At 37.0% G+C, this 25,400-nt stretch overlaps 1 protein-coding gene across 1 annotated transcript; it reads left to right on the forward strand.

Annotated features, from left to right (window-relative positions):
• On the forward strand, nt 1-23,323 carry tmtc2a (transmembrane O-mannosyltransferase targeting cadherins 2a). The gene is made up of 12 exons (XM_053509106.1): nt 1-458; nt 13,817-14,408; nt 15,811-16,678; nt 16,835-16,949; nt 17,858-17,943; nt 18,176-18,360; nt 19,203-19,281; nt 20,863-20,984; nt 21,315-21,396; nt 21,765-21,879; nt 22,546-22,609; nt 22,838-23,323. Exons 1-12 carry the CDS (start codon nt 376-378, stop codon nt 23,015-23,017), a joined length of 2,571 nt encoding a protein of 856 aa, XP_053365081.1. The 5' UTR covers nt 1-375; the 3' UTR covers nt 23,018-23,323.
• Nucleotides 23,324-25,400: the final 2,077 nt, after the last annotated feature.

Consider the following 25,400-nt stretch of genomic DNA (forward strand, 5'->3'; position numbering starts at 1 on the left):
TACAGTTCATCAAAATAGCTCGGAAGTAGCCTGCAGGATTCACGACGCATGACGACGACAGTAACAGTACGTACAATACAAGTGGACATTCATTAGCCAGAGGATACACCCAAGTGCGCATGCGCGTCAGTGCAATCTGTGCACGCGGTCGCTGGGACGGAGCCGTATTCGTGCGCGCGCGCGTAAACAAACACGGTGCGGCGGCGCTCCGAGCTCGTTGTGTGTGTGGAGGCGTAACGGCTTTTCCGAACGGGTACTGTAGCGCTCCTTTAAAAGAACAATGAGGAAAACAAGGAGAGGGGAGAAGTAATATTTTTTTCGTATTGTTGTCTGCTTTTCCTTTGTTTGTTATTTATTTGTTTTTTGTATTGAGACATGATAAGGGAGCTGGTGTGCGGCGCTGTGGCTCTGTTACTGTACGTGAACACGCTCGACGCTGATTTCTGCTACGATGACAGGTGAGCTCGCGCGCTCTCTCTCTTACTCTTTCTCTGTCCCTCTCTCTCTCTTCCTTTGGTTTTCTTCTTGTTGTTTGTGCATTTGATACAGTTTTCTCTATATCTCTTCTGCATCTCTCCACACTGTTTCACTTTGTTGATATGTAATCCACAACAGTTGAGGTTTTCATATAAACGTTACTTTGGTTACAAGCGCGCGCCGTGTGGAAACCGTTGATACAGGATAGTTTAAAAGCAGATCAAAGCGAATTTGATATTTTAACCTTTTAAAAACGCTGCCTATTTGCGGTTATTTGGCACGAGCTCGATATGCGGAGCATACCAATCCCAGAGAGTCTACACACACCATATGGACAAAAGTATTTTGCCAAACCTGTAAAGACATTGTGTCCGAATACATATACCTCAATAAGGACTTTGGTCTCCCTTTTGCAGCTATAACAGCTTCGACTCTTGTTGGAAGGCTGTCCACATTTTGGGATGTTTCTGTTGGAGCTTCTGGAAGTGTTCTCATTAATTCTGTAGTGTTTATGAGGTCATTCACTGAGGTTAGATGAGACGCCCTGGCTCTTGCAATCTTCATTCCAGTTCATCCCAGATGTGCTCGATGGGGTTGAGGTCAGGGCTCTGTGTTAGGGCCAAACAGCTTCTTTCACACCAAACTCATCAAACCATGTCTTTGTGCACTGGGGCACAGTCATGTTGGAATAGAAAACGGCTGTCCCCAAATTGTTGCCACAGAGTTTTAAGGGTAGCATTGTCCAAGTCTTGGTATGTTGAAGCATTAAGATTGTCCTTAAATGGGGCTAAGGGGCCTGATTGATTAAAACACCCAAATTGGCTAATTAACAATTTGGTTGGGCCAAATACTTTTGTCTATGTACTGTAGTATATGTGACCTACACAGTATATAAAATTAAGGATTTACCGCTTCTTAAATGTGTCAAAAAACTTAATGGTTGGTATCCCTCCAGGATTAAGGGTTTGATTCCCATCTTGTGGTTTTTGTGGATGGACTTTACATGTTCTTCCTGTGCTTTCTTCCTCCCGCACGCCAACAACATTTAGATTTAGCTAGTTGGTGTTCCTATTTGCAGCTGCCTGCAACCTGAAAAGTGACAATTAATGTATTAATTTAATTATAGCATCATTCTTTAGCAATTACAAAATGATTATCTTTTTAGGAAAGAAAATGATCAATATTTTGGGTCAGCTGCATAACAACACCCATCCAATAACAGCACATCATGAAGTGTTTTATTCCTGTAATGCACCATGGCTTTTAAACTAGGTATAATTCCCAGTTAAAAAAATAAATAAATAAAAGAAATGTTGTGGAAGTGTGATTTGTGAGAATTTGTGGCCCTTAAAATGGGGTCATCAGCCAAAAAAACATTATGTCAAAGTTGATTGGATTTAAATAAGCAATTGCTTAAGAGCAGTTAATTGGATAATTACTACAGGGATTAATATGTTTCAGCTGGCAGCAGTTCTTTAAACCCTAATTATTACAGCAAGTAACTTCTCATTTCTTAAAACATGGAAGATGAATCCTGTGGTCATTGAAAAAGATGTTACTGTTTTCAGAAGGGTCAGATTATTGGCCATCGAGCAAAGAAAACAGCTAAGGAGATTGCTGAAATTACTGGAACTGGAGTCAAGTGGCTTTATGATTCCAGTATCAATTTCTTAGGCTCTTGTCCATAATAATTTATGGGCATTATTTATTTTTAATAAATGAGAGTGTAAACCTACAGTATGTATAGCCATTTGGGTGCATGGCTTTAAAATACATTCAGAGGATTTTTTGAGGATATTTGCTCTGGAAGGTACAGGCTGTATTTTGTGAAATAAAAGGTAATGTTAGATATGGAAAATGGGATTTCAAATAAGGCAGTCGATGGTAAGTAATAAGAGCTCTACACACCACACACACATTTTAAATGTACACAGTTGGGCACTACACATGATCTGGCAGTGTAAATAACTCTGGCATCAGAATCACATTGCAATGCCTACATATGTCCAGCTGTTTGAAAAAATACTATGAAAGGTACTTAAATGCAGGCCCTGTACAATTTTTGTTTTTAGGAATATTTTTGGCTGCTTGGCATTTTTGTGTCTTTGTTTAGAAACAATAGTCTCTCATCCAACACCCTGACTGAACCGAGTCAGCAATTCTTTTAACCCTAAGTATTACTGTGAGTAGCTTCTCATTTATTAAAATATGTGGAAGATGTGTTGAATCCTGTGGTCATGGTAAAAGAAGTTCTCAAAAGGGGCAGGCTATTCACAATCATGAAAAGAAAACAACTAAAGACTGTGCTGAAATTACTGGGGTTAAGAACTGTCCAAGGCTTTATTAAAACCTGGAAGGATAGTGCTGAACCATCAGCTTCGCAAAAATAATTTAGTAAAAAAAATCACTTAAATGTAAAACTGCATAATAAAAAAACAGAAGCAATAGAAATCACAGCGGTGTTTAATGGTAAAAGTAAGAGTATTTTCACATACACAATGTAACAAGAACTTGCAGGATTCTAAACAGCTGTGTGCCAAAAGAAAACCACTTATTAGTGAGTCTAAATGCTCCCATCAAGGACTAACCAGAAAAACGACTCCAATTTGCTAGGGAGCGCAAAGATTGGAAAGGTCATGTGTCCCGATGAGTCCAGATTGACTCTATTTTAGAGTGATGGCTAAGAAGGAATGCACATAAAGCGGTGCACCCATCATGCATAGTGGCCACTGTATAAGCCTCTGGAGACAGGATTATGATCTAGGGTTGCTTCAGTTGGACAGGTCTAGTCTCAGCAACTTTATGTGCTTATAAAGGCTGCTTCTTTTGAAACAATGCCACATGAAGGTAGTCCAATGAAATCAGTGTGTGGGACTTAAAGAACGTTTAAGAAATAAAAGTAAGGTTATAGCTGTTGGTATTGTGCTAAAAAAAACCCACACAAATCACATCCATCAAGAATCATTCATCTTTTATAACCACTGGTCAGGGTCATGATGGATCCATAGCGGCTATCTCGAGAACTTTTACAACCAAGAGTTACCCTTCACTTAAGCAAGTAACTTCTCATTTAAGGTAAATTCACCCTATTCACATACTCATTTAGGCCAAATTAAAAGGCCAATCTGCCTACTGTACTTGTTTTTGGGAAGTAGGAGGAAACTGGAGAGCCCAGTGGAAACATATGCAAACCTTGAGCAAAGTCTTGAAACACTGCACAGATTGTAACCTGAGTTTAAGGTCAATCCCTGGACTGTGGAGCTGTGAGTTGGTAATGAAAATAATCCTGTAGCCACTGAATCTCTCAGTAATCCCACTAAACTCCTGTGACACATCCCGAGTCATTAAGTAGCAAAACCTCATCCCACCAGTCAAATAAGGATTATTAAGAATAAAAGCTTGGATCATACTAGTAATGCACATGCTGGAAATTGTCGATACTGAATATAATACTGATGCAGACAGACAGACAATTCAACATTTTTATTTACCGTCCATGTGTCTGTGATCTACTGTATAACTGACTTTTACTCTTTGAGAAAAAAAGACCCAGCTTTCAAACTGATCCTGTGATTGCCAACAATATATTATTGATTGTACACAGCATGCAGTATGTCAGACATGTATGTGTTCATTGAATAGTATAAGAGTCAAGCTCAGTCATGTACTGCACTTAGACTTGAACTTTTGCTCACATACTAAAGCGGCTCATTTTGACTATGGTGTAGTTAAAATTTGAGTGGAGTGGCTTTATGATTCCAATATTAATTTCTAAATCTTTTGTCAGTTTAGGTTTAATAAATGGGTGTGTAGACATTTGTAATGTCTTACTTCCCATTTGGGTAAATGTCTTTAAAATACTTTCAGGATTTTAGGGGGATATTTGCTCTGGAAGGTATAAGTCTATATTTGTTCAAATTAAAGGTAATGTTAGATATGATGAATAGTGTTTCACATAAGACAGACAGACAGTTATAAGAGCCACACACACACACATTTTAATGTGCATGGCACTACACATGACCTGGCAGTGTAAATAACTCTGGTACCAAATGTGTCAACAAAAGTGTACATGACAATGCCTACTGTATATGTTCATTTGTTTGACAAAATACCATAAAAGCTACTTAAATGGATTCCCTGTACAAATTTTGTATTTAGAATTATTTTTGGCTGTTTGGCATTTTTGTGTCGTTGTTAAGAAATGATAATCTCTCATCCAGCACCCTGATTAAACCAAGACCATGACTTTATGGTTTGAAGCTCCTTAAGAACTTCTAAGGGAGTTTTTGAGTTGCTAAGTTTTCGAATCCCAAATAAATCCCTTTACTGTCAACAGTCCTGTCATCACAGCAAAATAGCCTGCTGCTGTATTTATGAGCTAATTCAACGTACGGAAAGAGAAAAGGAGCAGTCAGTTAAGCTCATTCATTAAAAGATGAAGCTGTAAATACAGGATGAGGAAAACATGTTTAATCAAAATATCAGCCACTTTTCTGGAAGAGTGAAGCAGGAAGACGAAGCTGCATTGTTCAGTTCACTGATGAAAGCTCAGATGCATGTGCTTTAGCTGAGATAATCTGAGGTGATGTGTAGGTGTGATGTTTCACAACTTGAAGTGTACATTTCAGATATAAATACTTTTTAATTATGATATTTAATATCTGATAAACTTTTAGGATTTTCATTCCTGTTGAATTGTTTTAGTGATATTTTGGTTATGGATTTAGTAAAGATATGACAGAACTATAAGTAAAATGTGTAACCTTGCATACATTTTATTTTGCTGAAAAGCAAGAACCATAATTCAATTCTCCTGTCTGCTTCTGGTCTAGTACAAGAGAACCATCACACCATTTTACTTTTCAATATATTATCAGGCTCCATCTAAAAGCATGGAAGCATACTATTAAGTGTACATCTGGTCTCCTCCATTCAGACACTAATGCAGTAAAAGAAGGACAAGCCTAATTTTCTCAGACTGTGCTCTGCCTTAACAGCTGAACTCGTATGTCCGGTCTGGGTATTCATCTCCTGGGTATTTATCTACATTTTCCACTGATCTCTCATTTAACTAGTTATCAGTCCGTTTCCATTACTGGCTGAAAAAAAAAAAACTCTGCTAAGTAATTATGGAAAAATATGTAGTATATCAAAAGAAAGAATGTTCTCAAAAGGGTCAATGAGTCACAGAACTGCACAAATTTGCATAATGTATTATCATTCAAGGAGAAAGTCAATAGAGTTATAAGATGTTAATATTTTTCTCAGTTATGTTTTACCATTAACTCTTTTTGGGGGGGGGGGGGGGGGGGGGGTTCAAGCATAATATTAGTGAAATTATGCCATGATAGTTATAACTGCTCATTTACACTCTACAGTTAAGGTGATAAATGATCAGACTATTGACTAAATGACTATTTGAAATGTTATAATAGCTTTATAAGCCCTAGTGGACATTGAATAAAATTTTTTGATTAGATTTTAATAGTCAATTGATCGAGTCAGACTTTTTAAATTAACATACATTAAATGGCCTGGAACATTCCAAAATATATATATAAATCGGCTTTTGCTAAAAATAAATAAATAAAATATAATAATAGACCACTTCCATTCTCTGCAAATTTTTCTGTTTTGCAAAATGATCATGGGCAGTTGTTGCAATACCACCACCTACTGGACTGGAGCAGAAGACTGTCATGGAGGAAAAAAACTTTGTATGAGTCATGATGTTTAAACATTACTGTTTATTTAAGAGGTTACTTTTAGTTTTTAATACTTCATAGCATGTAAGACATCAAGCTGCCTGAGACAGATTAAACAAACATTAGTGCTGAATTCGACTGAAAAAAACACAATGCTCAAAATTTAATCAAACTCAATTGGAAGGCTATGTATGTATTAGGCTCAGTTATGTTTTACCATTAACTCTTTTTGGGGGGGGGGGGGGGGGGGGGGGTTCAAGCATAATATTAGTGAAATTATGCCATGATAGTTATAACTGCTCATTTACACTCTACAGTTAAGGTGATAAATGATCAGACTATTGACTAAATGACTATTTGAAATGTTATAATAGCTTTATAAGCCCTAGTGGACATTGAATAAAATTTTTTGATTAGATTTTAATAGTCAATTGATCGAGTCAGACTTTTTAAATTAACATACATTAAATGGCCTGGAACATTCCAAAATATATATATAAATCGGCTTTTGCTAAAAATAAATAAATAAAATATAATAATAGACCACTTCCATTCTCTGCAAATTTTTCTGTTTTGCAAAATGATCATGGGCAGTTGTTGCAATACCACCACCTACTGGACTGGAGCAGAAGACTGTCATGGAGGAAAAAAACTTTGTATGAGTCATGATGTTTAAACATTACTGTTTATTTAAGAGGTTACTTTTAGTTTTTAATACTTCATAGCATGTAAGACATCAAGCTGCCTGAGACAGATTAAACAAACATTAGTGCTGAATTCGACTGAAAAAAACACAATGCTCAAAATTTAATCAAACTCAATTGGAAGGCTATCTATAATCCACAGCACTGATCATAACTCATGAGGTGACAATAATTCTAAAGCATGATTTTGTTAGAAAGCAGTTGACAGATTTGTCAAAATAAAGACTAAAAATATAAATGATATAACACAGTGACATGCCTCACCATTTTTCAGAGTTTTCTAGTCCATGTTTTAGGTGCTTGTGTAACTTGTGTGTTGAAGTGTATGAAAGTAACCTCTTGGCATCGGGCACTGCCCTTTTTAGAATTATTTTGCATTCCAGCCTAAAGCCAATAATGATGGTACCATGTGTTTTTGTTTTCTTTTCTGCAGACACGCCAAATACTCTTTCTAGTACTACTGTAATATGAGTGTATAAAAATTTTACTCGTTTTATTCTTTGCTTTGGTATTTAATGTCACAGTCTTTTTCCTCTCCTATCCACAGCCCCTGCAGATGCACTTATCATGGCTCTTAAACCAGGCTTACAACATTATTTGCCTTGTAAGCACATATTGATTCGGGTATCAGTTTTCAGAAAAGGTAGCCCTGAGACAAGCATTTGTATTGAAAGGGAAGATAAGTTTTGTGATTAGTCAGTAGTAAACTTACCTGCCCTGTTTCCTTTGTTCACTGATGTCACAGCTTTCCAAGTCAATATTGTGTAGAAAATTGATGGGCTGATACTATTGAACATACAGTACTAGAGTGTTGGGCTCGGCCATGCTGACACACAAAAAAAAGGCAGTGGCCGGTAGTGTTTTTAATCAGCTCATGAACTGCTTTTGCAATTCAGTATTTCAGACAGCTTTGTAGAATAAAGTGGAGCTGATGAAGTTCTGCTTTATTGTCATGTCTCATATTCTCTGTCTGTCATTGAAAGCTCAGGATACTCTTCACGACATTCTCATATATACATACAGTATATAACGATCAACTATAACAGAACGAGCATCGACAGGTGACATGAATAACAATATAATATAATTAATATTTGAAGAGAATTTTAGTTTTCTGCTATTGGGTCAAATTATTGGGCTGCATCAAGCAGAGAAAACAACGACGATTTAAAATGACTGGAACTGGGTTAAGAGCCAAATCAACACATTATCAACATCTGTAAGGATAGTGCTTAACTTTGTGGAAGTAATGTGAAGAACAGTCATGAAGAACGGATATCACTTTAACAATTGGTGAATTTGCATGGTAAAAAATAAAAACCAGAGGTATAAACAGTAAATTGGGACTAAACAGCCGTGTGGCCATAAGAAAACAACATGTTAGTTAGACTAATCAGAAAAAAAGACTTCAATTTGCTAGAGAGCATAAATATTGGACTTTGGAGCAACAGGAAAAAAGGTCATGTGGTCTGACTAGAGCGAGTAAGAAGGGAAGCACATAAAGCGATGCACCCATCATGCATAGTGCCCACTCTGGAGGCAGTGTAATGACCTGGTGTCGCTTCAGTTGGTCAGGTCTAGGTTTAGCAACATTATGTGGAAATAAAATGAAGTCAGCTCTTGATATGAATGTACTGAATGACCACAGTATCACATCTAAGGAGTTTTTCTTCCTTGATGTCATATGGATATTCCAGGGCCACATTGTGTACTATAATTAAAGCCAAAATTGACTGAATTAAATGTTATTGTATGTGACTTTGTTTGGCAATACAGTGTACATTTAATTAAAGTCAACCTATGACATTATAATCCTAACTATCCAGCTCGGTGGATGCCTATGTTATGACTGCGCTCAACTTACCAGAGTTCATTCCTGAAATAAAGGGGTTATATATTTGCTGAAATATTAGGCTCCAGTCTGTCCCTGTTAGTTTTCTTATTCTGAGTAAGCAACCTTCGTAAACACTTGCAAAGTTTATAAATATTTTAGCTGTGATGAGAAGCACTTGGGTGAATGATGCACTCTCACGTATGGAGATCTTTTTAATGTCATGACATTTTTAGCTTCTTTTTTTTCTACCTTTACCTCTTTTAGATTAAGGACAAAAGTTGAAACATCAGGAAAGTAAATGAATGGAGTAGTCATGGAAACATGCCTAACTGAATTTGATTACTGCAGTGTCGATGTGTCAATGTATATTTTTGTCTAGTGTGGGAGGTTACTATTACATTTATATATTACACTTTAGTGCCAAATGTTACTGACACTTGAGATTTGAACATCCTGTTCCAAAACCATGGCATTAATGATGCTTTTTCTGTGTGATACAAGGGCAAAACAACACATCTTGCACTTAAAACACTGACCCGTGATTCCTGTTAGGAATGCAAAAATCTTCTTTCATCTGTATTAACGGCCCTAACCTCAGTTAGGTCTCTTGAAATTGGAATTTTTGGTTACATTTAATAGTCACAATCAATTGATAATAATCAATACAATACAATTAAAGCTATATAATTAATAATTGTTTAAAAAAATTGAATTAATATGTAGGGAGAGATCATGAAGGTTGTACAACAGTGATAATGTATAACTAAATTATAAATGCACAGAAAAACTGTAGAGTTATTCTCTCTCTGTGTCTGGCATGTAAAAACCCTAAATCTCACAAACACCCCGTGTTTTAGGTCTGCTGTAAAAGCAGCCAGCAGTCCAGATTTCCTCATCCTCAGCATTTCTTGGCCGGACACGTATCTCGTACGTTCATTAATATTGTTCTGGGACCAAATAATCTTTTATCATTCCACACTCCCACATTAGGAAAAACAAACAAACGAAAGCAAGCTGTTCAGAAAGAAAAGAATAACACTACTCAATGCCCTTATGTTTCACATAAACTAAAAGAAATGACTGAGGAAAATAAAACATCAATCTATCAGAGCCGTGCAGTTTTCATGAGCTGGGAGAATGTGCATAGTATTTACAGTGGTGGTGTTTAATGCAGGAAGCCATATTTTCATCACTGTTTCACAACACTTTTGTTTTCTACTGTTTGTGGGTTATGCATGAAGAGTGATGACTGTTTCAGTCTGCTCTTATGAAAGAGGGAAATATTTTGGAAAATGTCTCTACGAATTTTAATATCCAGCCAGGTACCAATGACATTTAAAATACACAAGATGTGGGCAGAGTACACAAATTCTGTACATAAGTAAAAAGTAGACTCCTCAGGGCAAATATTACTCAAGTAAAAGTACTCACCTTAAAAAAATTCAAGAGTATCAAAAGTACAGGGCTTGTATTAACCCACAGTAGCCTTTTTGATAGTAAATGTCTCTCTCTCACTCTTTGTGAATCATGATTTTTCTCCATGGGCACTGAGATCTTAATTCTCTTAAAAAAAGTTTCTATATAGAGTATAACTTTGGATTGCGAGCATAAATTGTTCTGATTGTATATCAAAGCACTCGTATATCAAAGCAAACTTTCCCCATATGAAATAATGAAAACCCAGATGATTCGTTCCACCAACCAAGAATATTTAAATAAAAATAATTGATACAAAATAAAACATATTAACCTGCACTTTACCTTTAATAAGAATCGTGGCTGAAGTTGTGATCATGTGACACTCGGCCTCACTCGTTTAAATAAAGTTAAAATTTATTTTTAAAAATTAGCTCATCTTGCAAAATGCTTGCAGACCAAGTTACTTGCAATCCAAGGTTCCACATATGTGTATATATGTGGTGTCTATTAATAATATTTTGTCAGAATAAGGTTAATGTCAAGGTTTCTTAGGTAGTTTGTAATTAAATACATAGATTACAGTGTAGAATTTATTGTTGCCAAACATTGTATAGCTCAATGTTTAAATTACAGTTTGAGAACAATGCGAATTTGAATCTGGCGGTCAAGATGTAAAAAAAAAAAAGGAAGTTAATAGCCGTAATATTGAAATAAGATCACATGTATGTGTGAATCGAAAAAAGTACATGTTCTCTAATAAAACTACTCAAGTAAAGAATAGACAGGTGGAATATGTACTTAATTACCGTAATTAAGTAAATGTACTGTTACCTCCTACCTCTGCAATACATTGAGGAAGGCAAAATGTGACATCATTTATCGCAACATTAGTATTGTACTCCAACAGCATGCTTCCCAGCCTCGGTTTGTATAATCTGAAACTGGATGAATATTTTCATATTGAAAGTTAAATAGATATGAGAGAATTGCAAGACATACAATACTGGAGAAAAGCATTGCTTACCAAATATATATATAAACTGACTGTGAGTTTTAATATCTAGCCTGCCTATTCAAACGATGCAAAACGTGAAAAAGTAAAAAAAAAAAAAAAGAAATATATTTTTTCATGTTTTTTTGTTTGTTCTTACACACTGGAGACCCATCTGAATTTTTAAAAAATGACAAAACTTGTTGCTTTTGCATAAAGATGCCCTTTAAGCAGTAAACTAAAGGACAGGAAATAGAAGTGGAAGTTGAACATTATAATGAAAAGGTCATCAGTAATTTTAACAACAAGCAACAAGCATTTCATTACTCTAAAATGCTTTTTTACACTAAACCTATAAAAGTCTAAAATGACTGCACTGAAAAAAACTAAATTTTCCATCTTTCTATCTTTTTCCATGTTAAGTAATGTTATTTCTGTAGAAGTTTTATAAGCCAGCACTAAAAGATGCATTATATATGGATTAAACAGCATTGTAAACACAGAAAATAACACGAGGTCCACTAAAGGTTTACAATCCATATTCTGCCAAGTGTTTCCCCTCTTGTATGTCACATTAAACTTGAGACTGTTTATTCAAAACAGCATTAGTTTATAGGGATAAATATCGCAGTGTGTGGCATGACATGTTAAGCAGGAACGTCAAGTCAATGTAAAAAAGTTTAGTATTTTGAAAAGACTCAAGTGCTGGGTGTCACAACAGGATGTTGATTAATGCTCCAGCTTCCAAGTTGTTCTCTGGGTCACTTGAGGAGGACACATGGTCACTACTAGGAATTTACGAAGAACAACATGCAGAGTCTCTGAAAGCGTCTGCATGTATTTGCCCTTTATTAAGCAACATAAGTAACAATAGCTACAAGTACATGAACCAATTTTTTTTAGTCATTGTGAGATTTAAACTCTTTACTTGCATGCTGAGCTGTGAAGATGTGCGTCTCATGGTCAAAGCATTTAATACGAATTTAACATGAAGTGTTTAATCTGCTGGAAACATAACAGTTTTGAGCTTAGATTAGGCTTCCTATCTTTTCCAATAAATCCCACCTTTTGTGTTACGATTGAATACAAGGATATACAGTCTTATTTATTATTATTGGTTACATGCTTTATTTCATAGCAAATCACAAGCCAGTCCCTTCTTCTGGGCTGAAGAACCAGTGGATGAAAGAGAATACTGATGGTGGCAGAGATTTGTTCTCCCAGACTTTTTGATCAGGAACTGAAGCAAAATTTCCCTACGGGAAATTTGTCACATCCACTAATGTTTCCTTCACTTGGAGCCAATGTGCAGAGAGAATATATTTATTTTGCCAGTAGAAAGGACTGGATCAAAATATCAGATTATCGAGGGTTTACACCGTCACCCTTATTCCAAGTGAAGACTCTTCAGATTGAGATTATGATGCATTTATAATTATAATAAGCTCATGGGCAAAATAGGGTTATTTCATATTCTTCCAAGAATGATTAAATTTTTATACTTGCACACTTGTTTCTCCCACAAAATAGTATTGTAAAGGTTCAATATATGCGAAAGAACCTCTGTGTGTGTCTGAGTAATATCTGTTCTGTGTATTATGGGCTGGTACACTGATGTGGGACCGTAGTGTGAGGGCAAGTACAGGCCTCTTGCTTTCCCAGCATTGTGTTTCAAGCCTTTTAAAAACAAAACATGCCATTCTCCGGCTGAGTGTCTACTCTCCTGAGATATGTAAGCGAGATTGAGTGTGTCAGGCAAAACTACTCCACTTCTGTGCCATGCCACTCCCTTAGAAGTACATAAGGTTAAATACACTGTACTGGGTCTGTTCCTTCGCTGGCACAATGTCATGTTAAGCAATTTTGAATTTTTATGCTATGCAGAGATTTTGCCAGCTTTAAACCGCTGTCCTGAATTTTTTTCTTGGCCTAGTTCATTCCGTGACTACATTTCTTAGCTGTATTAAACTGCATTAGTGCTTGTTTCATCCCCTTTTATTCTGTCTATTTCTGATGAGGTCTGTAGACCAACGCACAAGTCGTTTATTAATATTTGATCAGATTGAATGCTCTGAGGAAATGACGTCATCCTTTGAGTTGCATGTCGGCCACAACAGCTGTTAGAGTGCAGTGTTAGGAGTACATTGTGTTACATCGAACATACTGTATGTTGTTTCTTACCCAAATATTAACACAAGCATACAGTAGGTTGAAACAAGAAATGTGTCAAAGCTTGGCTTTGGCCAGGGCAAAGTAGTACAAGTCAAAAATATAGTGCATGTGTGTATTCTGAGTCTAGATTGTACAATACAGAATACATTGCTGTGTCAAAGTTCCAAAGCAAAACAGTCTTTTCCATAAAATATCTGACTGACTGTGTGAGCCTGGTAAACGAGGTTTTTTTCTCTTTTCCTTTTTTTCATTTTTTTACATTACTCTTTTTATACCTAATTGCATGCCTTCCTAACAAAAATAGGCTACTTGATTCAGGGTATAAGGCCCTCTATTCCTTTATTATTATGCTAGACCATGCATTATCATGTAATGAGGGACATTATCAGTACTTCAGTGGGAAGATGCCTCTATATATGATCTCTTCTTTTTTTTTTTTTGGCTTAATGTGCAGCGCTAAAGTTTTTCCCCTCTCTTTTTGTGATTTAATTTTTGTTCCTGTCTGCATTAGCCGCGCTATCAAAACCAACCCAGACCTCCTGCCAGAGACACCTTGGACCAACATACTATACGACGACTTCTGGGGCACTCTGCTCACTCACAGTGGCAGCCACAAGTCCTTCCGGCCACTCTGCACTCTCTCCTTCCGCCTCAACTATGCTCTGGGTGGCCTGGAACCACGTGGCTACCACTTATTCAATGTGGGCCTGCACTGCTGCGTCACCGTCCTCTTCACTGCACTTTGTGGCCTCCTGCTAGCCGGAGGACCCTGGAGTCTGCTGGCTGGACTCCTCTTCGCCTCGCACCCGGTGCATACGGAGGCCGTAGCAGGACTAGTAGGACGTGCAGATATGGGCGCTGCCCTGTGCTTTCTGCTTTCTCTGCTCTGCTACAGGTGCCACTGCAGGCTCCGGCCAAATGCCGGAAATTCATGGTGCACGAGGTGGAGAGTGCAGGCATGGCTGGCCGGTAGCCTGGTTGCTGCAGCAGCGGCCATGTTTTGGAAAGAGCAGGGGGTGACCGTCCTGGCCGTGTCAGCTGTCTATGACATCTTTGTGGTCCACCGCATGCACTTGCATAATGTTCTAGCAGTCCTTCTTAAGGTGAGTATAAATATTATGCACTTTTTTAATGAATCATGGCCCTGCAAAAGAAGATTGATGGCAAAGGAAGGCAAAACAGACAGTGTGTGTGTGTCAGTATGAAGTATTCATATTGTAAATATGAATATACAATATATCCTTACTACTTTATTAAACAGAATAACACTTTAATTCCCCAAGCAATATATATATATATATATATATATATATATATATATATATATATATATATATTTTTTTTTTTTATTTTTTATTTTTTTTTGCAGTAAAATAGAAATTTAAAGTTTAATCCATTTTAGTTAATGAAAAGTTCTTGTTGTCTCATAGTAATAATCAATATCCAGTTAAAGACAAGAGCTGCTGTAGCATTGCTGTAGCCATGCTATTGTCTTGCATAGTCTTCTTGGACTTTGTGAAAAAGTGGTATCATTGTATGTTTATCTTGTATTTACTTTAAATCACTATCCAAGATTTGATCCCACTTTTTTGTTTAGGTTTATTTCTGCTTGGCTTTGGCCACCCTAGTCAGAATATCCAAGTGAGAAGTTAAAAATATAGTGCATGTGTGTATTCTGAGTCTAGATTGTACAATACAGAATACATTACTGCGTTTTTTTTTTTTTGTTTTCTTTTTACACACATTGCACATGGCTACCACACCTTAGTCTGGACATGCCAGCCATGTGTCGGGTGCCACTGCATCTGGAGTTTTTATCATGTCTACTGTACCAGTCTGTCTGGATACATGTACTTTTAAGGTCCACCTCATAGATAATAACCCAGGCTATTGTGAGATTACAGCCAGGAGAGTATGGGAACACAAACACATTGTGAAAGCGAGAGAGAGAAAGAGTGAGAGAGGTGATGTGAGGGTATACTGTAAGTGGGAAAAGAAAGTCTTCCTTTACTTCCTTTCTACCCTTATCTCATTTTATTCCCTAGCTCGTCTGGTTTCTTAGAGGTTCTAGGATCCTGTTTGCAAAGTAAATATTTTTTTTTCTAAATATTTCTGTTCAGTTTCCCAGCTTTTTTCAATAATGGTTCAACATAGTTTGTATGTTGCATGCAGTTTATCTCCATCACACCCTCACGAAAGCTATAAGGCACCCAAAGACAAGACACTTTCACCAAATCAAAATTTGAAAAAACAGACTTGCACTTCAACATTGTCAGGTTTGATTTCATTCACCTAGGTTGATGTCAAAGGATAAGACATGGATGCAGATTTGACTGATTTTCAAAAGGTGTAGTGGTGGCTTATGTGGTTAAGACTCTGGGTAACTGACAGAATGGGTTCATCATAGCTGACACTGTGATCTAAACCAAACTTCCGAACAAGCTGAGACATGTAAAGAAAAAAAATATACATGAAAAAAAGCTCCTTCTCTTCCATATTTTGCAGAGGAAAAATGCACCTCTGCTGGTAAGCCTGGCTTGGTTGGCTGGCTGGGGTGCAGTTCTACTGGCAGCTCGACTGTACTGGATGGGCTGCAAACCGCCACACTTCTCCAACTCAGACAATCCGGCAGCTGATTCAGCTCAACTCCTCACCAGAACACTTACCTTTCTCTACCTGCCGCCTGCCAATGCCTGGCTCCTTCTTTGTCCACACACCCTTAGCTTTGATTGGTCTATGGATGCCATACCCTTACTTACAAACATTTTTGATTGTAGGAACTTGTGTTCACTGACATTTTACTTAGGCTTTGTGGTGCTTGCTTGGTTCGGCTTAAGAAGCAACAATTCTGCAACTTCCCAAACAACCAACGGAAAATCCCATGTGATAAATGGAAAAGCTCTGGCTAATGGACACAGCATGCATTTTCCTGATACCAGTGATACACACGACATCATCTACCACCACAATGGCTTAAACACATCAGATTTTGTTGCCAGCACCCAGAATGGATATGCAGAACACCTTCATGCAGCTACTCAAACATCTCATTCATCTAAAGAGAACATGGTGGTCTTCTCACTTGGTCTGCTCGCTCTGCCTTTTCTCCCTGCCACCAATCTGTTTTTCTACGTGGGCTTTGTGATGGCAGAGAGGGTTCTCTACATTCCTAGCATGGGCTTCTGTCTACTCGTGACACTTGGCATAAGGGCCATGTTTGTAAAAATGAGGCGAAGAAGCACCAGAGCAATGCTTTTTGCCTGTGCTGCTGGACTTGTGCTGCTTTACAGCCTCAGAACAGTGTGCAGGAACCAAGACTGGCAGAATGAAGAGATGCTCTACAGGTCCGGTATAACTGTTAACCCTGCCAAAGGTAAGACTGAAAATTATGCTCCATCTACTACTTTAATCTCTTGAAAGTCATGAAGAATTTCAAATTCTAATGGTATTAATTAAAAAGCTTGTTTACATAAAAGAACTGTTTGAGATAAGCACTCAAGCAATTAATAACTTATATTTTGTCTCTTAGCTTGGGGTAACCTTGGCAATGTCTTAAAGAACCAGGGTAAGATGACCGAAGCAGAGGAGGCATACAGAAATGCTCTATACTACCGTGGCAACATGGCTGACATGCTCTACAACCTGTGAGTCGTCTGTCTGCCATGGAAACTCATTACCTTTGACCTTCACTACAAGATGTGATGAGCAAGCTGAATGAAAGGATACATTTATAGTTTAGTTAATTATCCAATGTTTAGTTAATTTTTTGTGTAAATGCTATTTGTAAGCAATATTATAGGCTAAAAATGGAAGCTTAAATGTTAATTTACACTCAGTGTCTGATTGGAGTTAAAAAAAAAAGGGCAGAACTTTTAAATTCCTTCAAATTCTGAAATTGTTGCCACGTCTCATCTTAGCATAATGTTTTAGCTTGGACTCTGCTGACATCGTAATTTTTTTAAATTTTTTTTGGGCTTGAACCACTGGCAAAGAGAGGAGAAAAAAAAACCACAGAGAATAATAAGGGTTGAATTCTTACTAATTGATCATAGATATATCGTCAGCTATTGATACCTGATACATTTTTAAACTTTGGTAACATAAATCATTAACCACTGATAAATGTTTAACCATTGATCAAAATGATTTATCTATAACCACTCATAAGTCCTTCAGCTCTTTAACCATTGAGCCACTACTGCCTCATTCATGCCTGATGTTATAATGCCAAATATATATTTGAGCAAAAAAATATAAAAAAATACCCAAGACATTTGATTCATCTTGATTAGCAGCTTACTTGCTTTCCATTGCATAAAAAGGTGCCAAGACACACTGTTCAAAGTAGGAAAATTAATAAAAAAAAATACAGTTATATACAACATACAGGGTTTTTTTTCAATAGGCATGTCCTTCTTGAAAACTCGCCATCATTTATGAATAGTTAAACTGCAGATAATAAACGTCCTAACATTTAAATGTTTGCACTTTCTTTTTGCTAGGGTCTAAATGTTGCCCTTATTTCTTTTTCTTTTTGTCTTCTTTCACTCAGAGGTTTGTTGCTACAAGAAAGTGAACGTTTCTCTGAGGCTCTGCATTATTATAAACTGGCTATCCAAAGCAGACCGACTCTGGCATGTAAGCTCAATCTTTTCCTGTTATCATATAAAAAGAGACATTTTGTTAAAAAAAAAAAAAATCGTAATAGGCAAGTATCATTCGCTATCTACATCTTAAGTACATAAATCAAAACGAGCGATAACTTTTTATGTCCGTCAGTAATTTTACAAACTCTGGACTGCGTTTAATTCTAGTTGTCTGTATGATTGCCAATTTGCAATGATGTTTATGTGTTATGTGTCCTCAACAGCTGCTTATTTGAACACTGGGATTATAATGGAGTCTGAGGGAAACATTGAGGAGGCCAAGCGCACATTTCAGAAGTGTGCCAGCATCCCAGATGAAAACCTGAAGGACCCCCACGCTCACAGAAGTGCAGTCACTAGCTGCTTATACAATCTTGGAAAGCTGCTGCATGAACAGGGTCAGCAAGAGGTAGCCACAGCACATTGCTTTGGATACAGCAAAAATTAAGTAATAAAATTTAAAGTAATCTTTAAAGCAAAGCACTCAAAAGTCATTAAAATTTTAGCTGTCGGTTTGGAAGTGGTAAAGATGAAGGTCTCACTCTGAAAAGTAAAAAAATATACTGTATATATATTAGTAAATATTACTCTCACCTCTAAACTGCTTACCTCTAAAGCAGCATTTATGAGGGGACGGTCATAAAATTGTTATTATTGCTAAGAAAAAAAATTACGTAATGAAAACAAACGGTCGTGAGCGTAGTCCTTCTCCATCTAAGGTGACACACGTCTCCAAATGATGGATGAGCTGGAGGAGATCACCTTTAAAGAACCTTTCTTTTTGGCTCTTGAGGAAAAGTTTCACCTCGATAATCAACTTGTTGTCATCTTTGAAACACCAAGTGGTGGAAGAGGAAGCAGTCAGTGGGGGGGAGTTCGGGGGAATAGGGGGGGATGAGGCAAAATTTTGTACCCCAGTTTGTTGCAATCTTCTTTGCACTGATTTCCTTCAAATGCAAGAACTAAATAAAAGCACATTCTTAATTTTTTTCTCAACCAGGTGCGTCATTTTGGTTTAGACCCTCTAGCGGCATTGTGTGGAACTATAGCGCAGGTTTTTTAAACGAGGAGAAATGTTCATGAAGAACTCATTTCCCAGAGACATAATTTGGGCAAATATTATGTTTTTCATACCATAATACATATTTTATGACCACCCTCGTATAAATGTAGTTTAGTATTTATTACGCACCCTACTGTTTTCAACCTTTCTTTTCGCTTTACTATGTGCCCATGTTCTGGATTCCACAGGAAGCCCTGTCTGTTTATAAAGAGGCTGTGAAGAAGATGCCTCATCAGTTTGCACCTCAGAGTCTTTACAATATGATGGGTGAGTAGAGAGTAGGATTGTTTTTCCACTAAATTTTCTCACTACCACATTGCTGGGGTACTAATATTTTAAAAGAAATATTCTATTGGGAAACTAAGCTGGATTTTCATTGGTGCTGTTTCTCATACCTGTACCTGGTAGTCTTGATTCAGGTAGTGGGAAGAATGGTCAAGTCCTGCCTATTACTGTGTGTTCATTCCATTACAAAGAAAGCAGAACAGAATTTAATAAATAATGATTGTTTAGTCAATGTATTATTTGAATAAGATTAAAATTACTGCACTTTTTTAAAATTATATAGTCCTAGATCTACATAGTTAATTTTTTGAATGTAAGAATGGATTACAAGAGCCTTACACTGCCTGCATCAAGAAAGAAAACAACAAGGGGATTTAACATTACTCGAACTGGGTTAAGAACTGTCCAAAACATTATTAAAACGTGAAAGGATAGTGCTGAACCATCAACTTTGTGGCAGAAATATGGTTGGAAAAAAAATAACGAGCGGAGATCACTTAAACACTTGAAGCTGCATCATACAAAAATCAACAAAAGAAACCACTGCTATGTTTAATAGTGAAAGTAGGAGTATTTCATATTTTCAAATACAATGCAATAAGAACTTACAGGACTGAGATTTAAACAGCTGTGTGATGATAAGAAAACCATTTGTTAGTGAGGCTGTGGAATATAAAGGCAACATGAAGATTGGACTTGGATAATGGACAAGGGTCATGTGGTCTGACAAGTCCAGATTGACCCTTTTTTTTTTGCAGATCGGCTGGCCATGTCAGTGTAAAAAGGAAAGTACATGAAGTGATGACCAATCATACATAGTGCCCACCGTACAAGCCTCTGGAGGCCGTGTTATGATCTGGGGTTACTTCAGTTGATCAGGTCCAGACTCATCAATGTTAGGTGGCAATAAAATAAAAAGTCAGCTGATGATCTGAATGTACTGAATAAACAGACCTTTTTTTTTCTTCTCTTATGGCTTGGGCACATTTAAATTGCTAATGTTTATAGGAGCATGAGGAACGATTTTTACACAGAAATTGGCCACCACTTGGGCACAATAATCCAAGCTAAAAGGCTTTAAACTGTTTTTTTTTTTTTTTTTGACCTAGTACTGGTGGACAAAAAACGAATTCACCAAGATAGTTTCCTATTTTAACATTAGTGGTTTTGAGTTCCCCCCCCCCCGATGTGCCTGTTAGTATTTTTTTTTCCTATTACTGTTCACTGGTGCCTTGAACATAATAGAGTACATGTTCGCTATTCTTTGCCATTTCAAATCTATTTGGGCTACGAAGGTCTGACTTTCTTTGTTGTCCTGACAGCAAAGCATATTTTGCTACCCATAGATCTACGGCTTTAAAAAAAAAAAAAAGTGATCTCAAAATTGTTTTAATTAATATGTGAATACTATCTTTTATTGATTTTAAGTAGTTTAAATTAAACTCAGTATTTTGATCTTAAAATTGTAATAGTTAATTGTAGATGATTGACACTTAGAGTACAACTCTAATATATATTATGTTTGTTGGTTTGTCTTTAACGTTTCTTTATAACTTCCCTCAGGTGAGGCCTATATGAAACTAAATAAGCTTGAGGATGCAAAGCACTGGTACAGAGAGTCACTTAAGGCCAAACCAGACCATGTTCCTGCCCACCTGACGTATGGCAAGTTGCTATCTATTATGGTAAGTCATCATGGCAATCTTTTAGTGCTCATTTTGAAGATGTACTTCTCAATGTCAACTAACCACAAATATTTTCCTGAGGAGATTTATTTTATGGAACAAATGTAAATAAATTTACTGTGTTGTTAATGTATCATCCTAATAGGGGAAATCAGAAAGTTACCTTCTGTTTATAATGAGTTTAGAATTTTACAATGATTTATAGTAATAAAAAGAAGATCTAGCATCTGACACTGGCAAAACAATCAGCATTTTTATTTGGCTTTGGTCTTGTTTTTACAATGTGTATTTTATACATGTGTGAATGTTTTGATTTGATCTCATTTCCAGGGCCATAAAAATGAAGCAGAGCATTACTTCCAGAAGGCAACAGAGTTGGAGCCCATGAAGGGGACGTGTTATATGCACTATGGTAGGAGTGTAGTTAGGGAGCTCTGCTTTAAATTTATAACATACGTTCATTCCAAGATTCACCCTTCACCTTTTTTAACGGACCACTGATATGTTTCATCATCATAGGGACTGTGTCATGGTAATTGCTTTTAAAGCACAACACTAATTTGGATGTAATTAGGATTATATGTCATAAATATTTCAGTTCCATGTGTTTAACTGCATAAGTGGAAAGGTTCACGGGGAGGTGAATATTATGCAATGTACTCCATGTGGTTTGAATGTTATTTTGAGATTTGCTTCTTCGAACTCAGTTATTCATTCTTGTCATATCTGTACTTGGTCCCATAAATCTATTCTCAGGATATCTTTTTCTCTCTGTCTCAGGTCAGTTTTTGGTGGAACAGTCCCGATTAGGAGAAGCTGCTGTGATGGCTGAGAGAGCTGCTGAACTTGACAGCACAGATTTCGATGTAGTTTTCAGTGCTGCTCATATACTCAGGTGTGTGCATGTGAGAGATGATGCTCAGTTGTTTGCCACTGGAGGCTGTGAGATGCAATGGTTCGGTGTTATTGGTCACTTTGTTCTATGCATATTTGCACACACAGCACAGTATATTTCAATTTGTACAGTAGATTTCTATTTTTGCACATCATATTTCTATTTTTATTTTTAGTTCTATTTTTTTCCTAGCACATTTCTATTTTTATTTTTAGTTCTATGTTTCCTAGTTTAATTTAATTTTTTATTTAATTTCTATCGTATTTCTTTTATTCATATTTATTTCTTATTTGTAAACTTTAATTCTCTTCTAGGGTCAATGGCAGCCGTATAATGCATTTCACTACATTTCGTACTGTGTATGTTTGTGTATGTGACAAATAAAATTTGAATTTGAATTAATGAAAAACTGGGTCAAAATCCCATCAGCATATACAATCAGGCTAAAGGATTCCTAAAGTAACCAGATCTTTATGGCCTTATAAGGTCTGCTTTGTATTTGTCAGTGGTTTTATTGTAAGGTTTTTTTTTTTTTTTTTTTCATATCTTTCTGGATCCAATTGCCTAACCTTGTATTTGAGCAATAGGCTTAAATACTGTATTCCTTTTGGAACATAGGCACTAATTGATCATGGTTTTTTGTCTGTCTTTGCTTTTACTCTCCAGACAGGCGAGTCTAAACGAGGCAGCTGAAAGGTATTATGGGAAGGCTGCAGACATAAGACCAGATGTAAGCATGCTTACAATTCATCATATGAAGGATTTCAGAGTCTACAACCAGTCTAGATATTGCATTATTTATTCTAGTAATTTAAAGCAAAATATCTGTTTTGTTTTATCACGCTTCACACACACTACATTATAAAAAAAGAATGTATCAACTGTAAGAAATAATTCTATACAAAATATTTGTTATTTAGATGCAAAAAAATGTAAAAGCTCTTTCTCTCTTTCTTAGTATGCTGCTGCTCTGATGAACCTCGGAGCCATCCTCCATCTCAATGGAAAGCTTGTGGAGGCAGAGGCCAACTACTTGCGTGCGCTGCAGCTCAAACCCGATGATCTAATCACGCAGTCCAATTTGCGCAAACTCTGGAACGTCATGCATAAAAGAGGCCTGAAGATCACGGGGTCATGACCGTACTTTAGCACAAGCTTTGTAAAACTGATACATCTTACAGTGAGGATTTGATGCTCCGAGCCTTCCGTGTTTAGTGATCTGATTCAGCATCACAGCTCTGGTTAAGAGCAGAAGGAGCTTGCATGGACTCCTGTGGGAGCACTGATGAGGCACTGGGAACAACTTGGTCCATGATCAGAGAACATCCTTGCCTTTATGAATGGGCAGAACGAGTGACTACCATAAAGAAAATCTACCAGAATGAAAGAGAAATTACTTGGAAGTGTCTTATTTTATAAAGCAAATTGTAAAAAGTTAATTTATTAAAGCATTCTGATTACTTTTCAGTTGTTCACAAAATCTGTGTGACTTATTTAAGAATCTATTTATTATTTATTTAATAATTTCTATTATTAGGTATTATTTATTTATTATGCTGCTTAATCTTATACATTTTGTAATTCTTATTTTATTATTGTTAGTGTGGTACAGTAAGTGTGGCTTATATGGCCTCTTGCTAATTTTGGAACATGGCTCTGAGGATTTGTCTAGTACGTATTTCTGAAAATGTAGCCATACAGTAAGAAATTATTCATTAACGTTCATTAGTGAGGTTATTACTGATGCTAGGCAATAAGGCTTGAATCAAAGCCACTCTTTTACTTTACTTTACAGGGTTTGTAGTTTGTCTAATACTTTTATATGTGCATATCACTTGGTGCACATCTCCAGGGTCCGGGTTCGATTCACGGCCAGGTTTGATTCCTATCTCAGTGTGCATGAAGTTTTTATGTTCTACCCATGCTTGGTGGGTTTCTCTGAGTGTTCTGGTTTCCTCCCACAGTCCAAAGACCTGCAGATTTTAATGGCCATTCCCAATTTGCCTGTATTGTGTGAATAAGTGTGGGTATGTGTGTGTCCATTGCGATAGATTGGAACCCCGTCCAGGGTGTACCCTGCTTCGTGCCTCAAGTCTCTTGGGATAGGCTCCAGGCCCCCCGCGACTCTGAATACAGGATAAAGCGATAAAGACGATGAGATTTTTGACTTAGTGCATAGTGGAAATTGTCATTCTGGAATTGGAAAAGGACTTTTCTAAACTGCTGCTAGAAAGATGGAAGTGCATAGTTCTCTAGAATATATAATATTCAGTAACTAGGATTTTTTATTCTAGTTAAGGGTCCTGTTCAAGCTCAAGCACAAGCTGACTAATTTTACAGCTTGTGCTTTACATTTAAACATTCACTCGTTTGCATTGGTATTGGTTGCTGATATATCTGAACACACTACTTAAGAGTATTTTATACTTGATTCTTTAGACTTTTGGCCATAGTAAAAGTAGTAGTTTGAACCAAAAGGCAATAAAGTACATTGATTTGTTTACACTTCTCTCTTTTTTTTTCTTTTTTTTTTTTTTGCTCACACACATTCCTCTAAACAACTAATGTGAGATTTGTCATTAGTAATAATCAAAAAACATTGTGCTTTTGAACCATTTGTAGTTACATTTAGTGTTGTTGAATGCGTGCAAGACAAGTTCCTATTATCACTCATGTTATGACAGGCTACAGTCATCAAAACATGAAACTCATCACAATACTGGATTTTCAATGGTTTGTTTGAAATGGTCTTTTCCTGGGACAGAACTGCTGTACAGAATAACACTTTTTATAACCCAGTAATTTGGATCACAAGGGGTAATTTAATTGGGGTTTCAACAAAGGTTTAAAATGATATGTACAGGATCAAAAATATACATCACACCTAATACAGTATGTATCCTTTGCAGTTTTTAATAAACATATTGTAGCGTTTTTACCGCTAAGCAGGAACTTGGAGAGACAAGTGAGCTTCCTGGCTGCCCAATGCAATGGCTGGGAGTATTTTTAATTGGTTCAGAATGCAACCACGGGGGGGCGCAAATGCAACCACGGGGGGGCGCAATCCAGTGTCTTCTTGTGCCAGTCCCAAGTCTGGATAAATGCAGAGGGTTGTGTCAGGAAGGGCATCCGACGTAAAACATTTGCCAAATCAATGATGCGAGTCAAGAATATAATTCCCATACCGGATCGGTCGTGGCCCGGGTTAACAACGACCGCCACTGGTGCTGTTGACCTACAGGGTGCTGGTGGAAATTGGGCTACTGTTGGTCGAAGAAGGAGAGGAGGAAGGCGTGTTCGTAAGCAGAGAGAGAAGAGGAAAGGCAAGAGTTTAGGAGTGATAGTAGGGACTTTGAATGTTGGGACCATGACAGGGAAGGGAAGAGAGTTAGTTGATATGATGCAGAGAAGAAAGGTGGATATACTGTGTGTACAGGAGACCAGGTGGAAAGGTAGCAAGGCTAGAAGCTTAGGATCAGGGTTCAAATTGTTTTACCATGGTGTGGATAGGAAAAGAAATG

Source organism: Clarias gariepinus, chromosome 12 (assembly GCF_024256425.1).
Source record: "Clarias gariepinus isolate MV-2021 ecotype Netherlands chromosome 12, CGAR_prim_01v2, whole genome shotgun sequence".
In the NCBI taxonomy this organism is placed as follows: Eukaryota; Metazoa; Chordata; class Actinopteri; order Siluriformes; family Clariidae; genus Clarias; species Clarias gariepinus.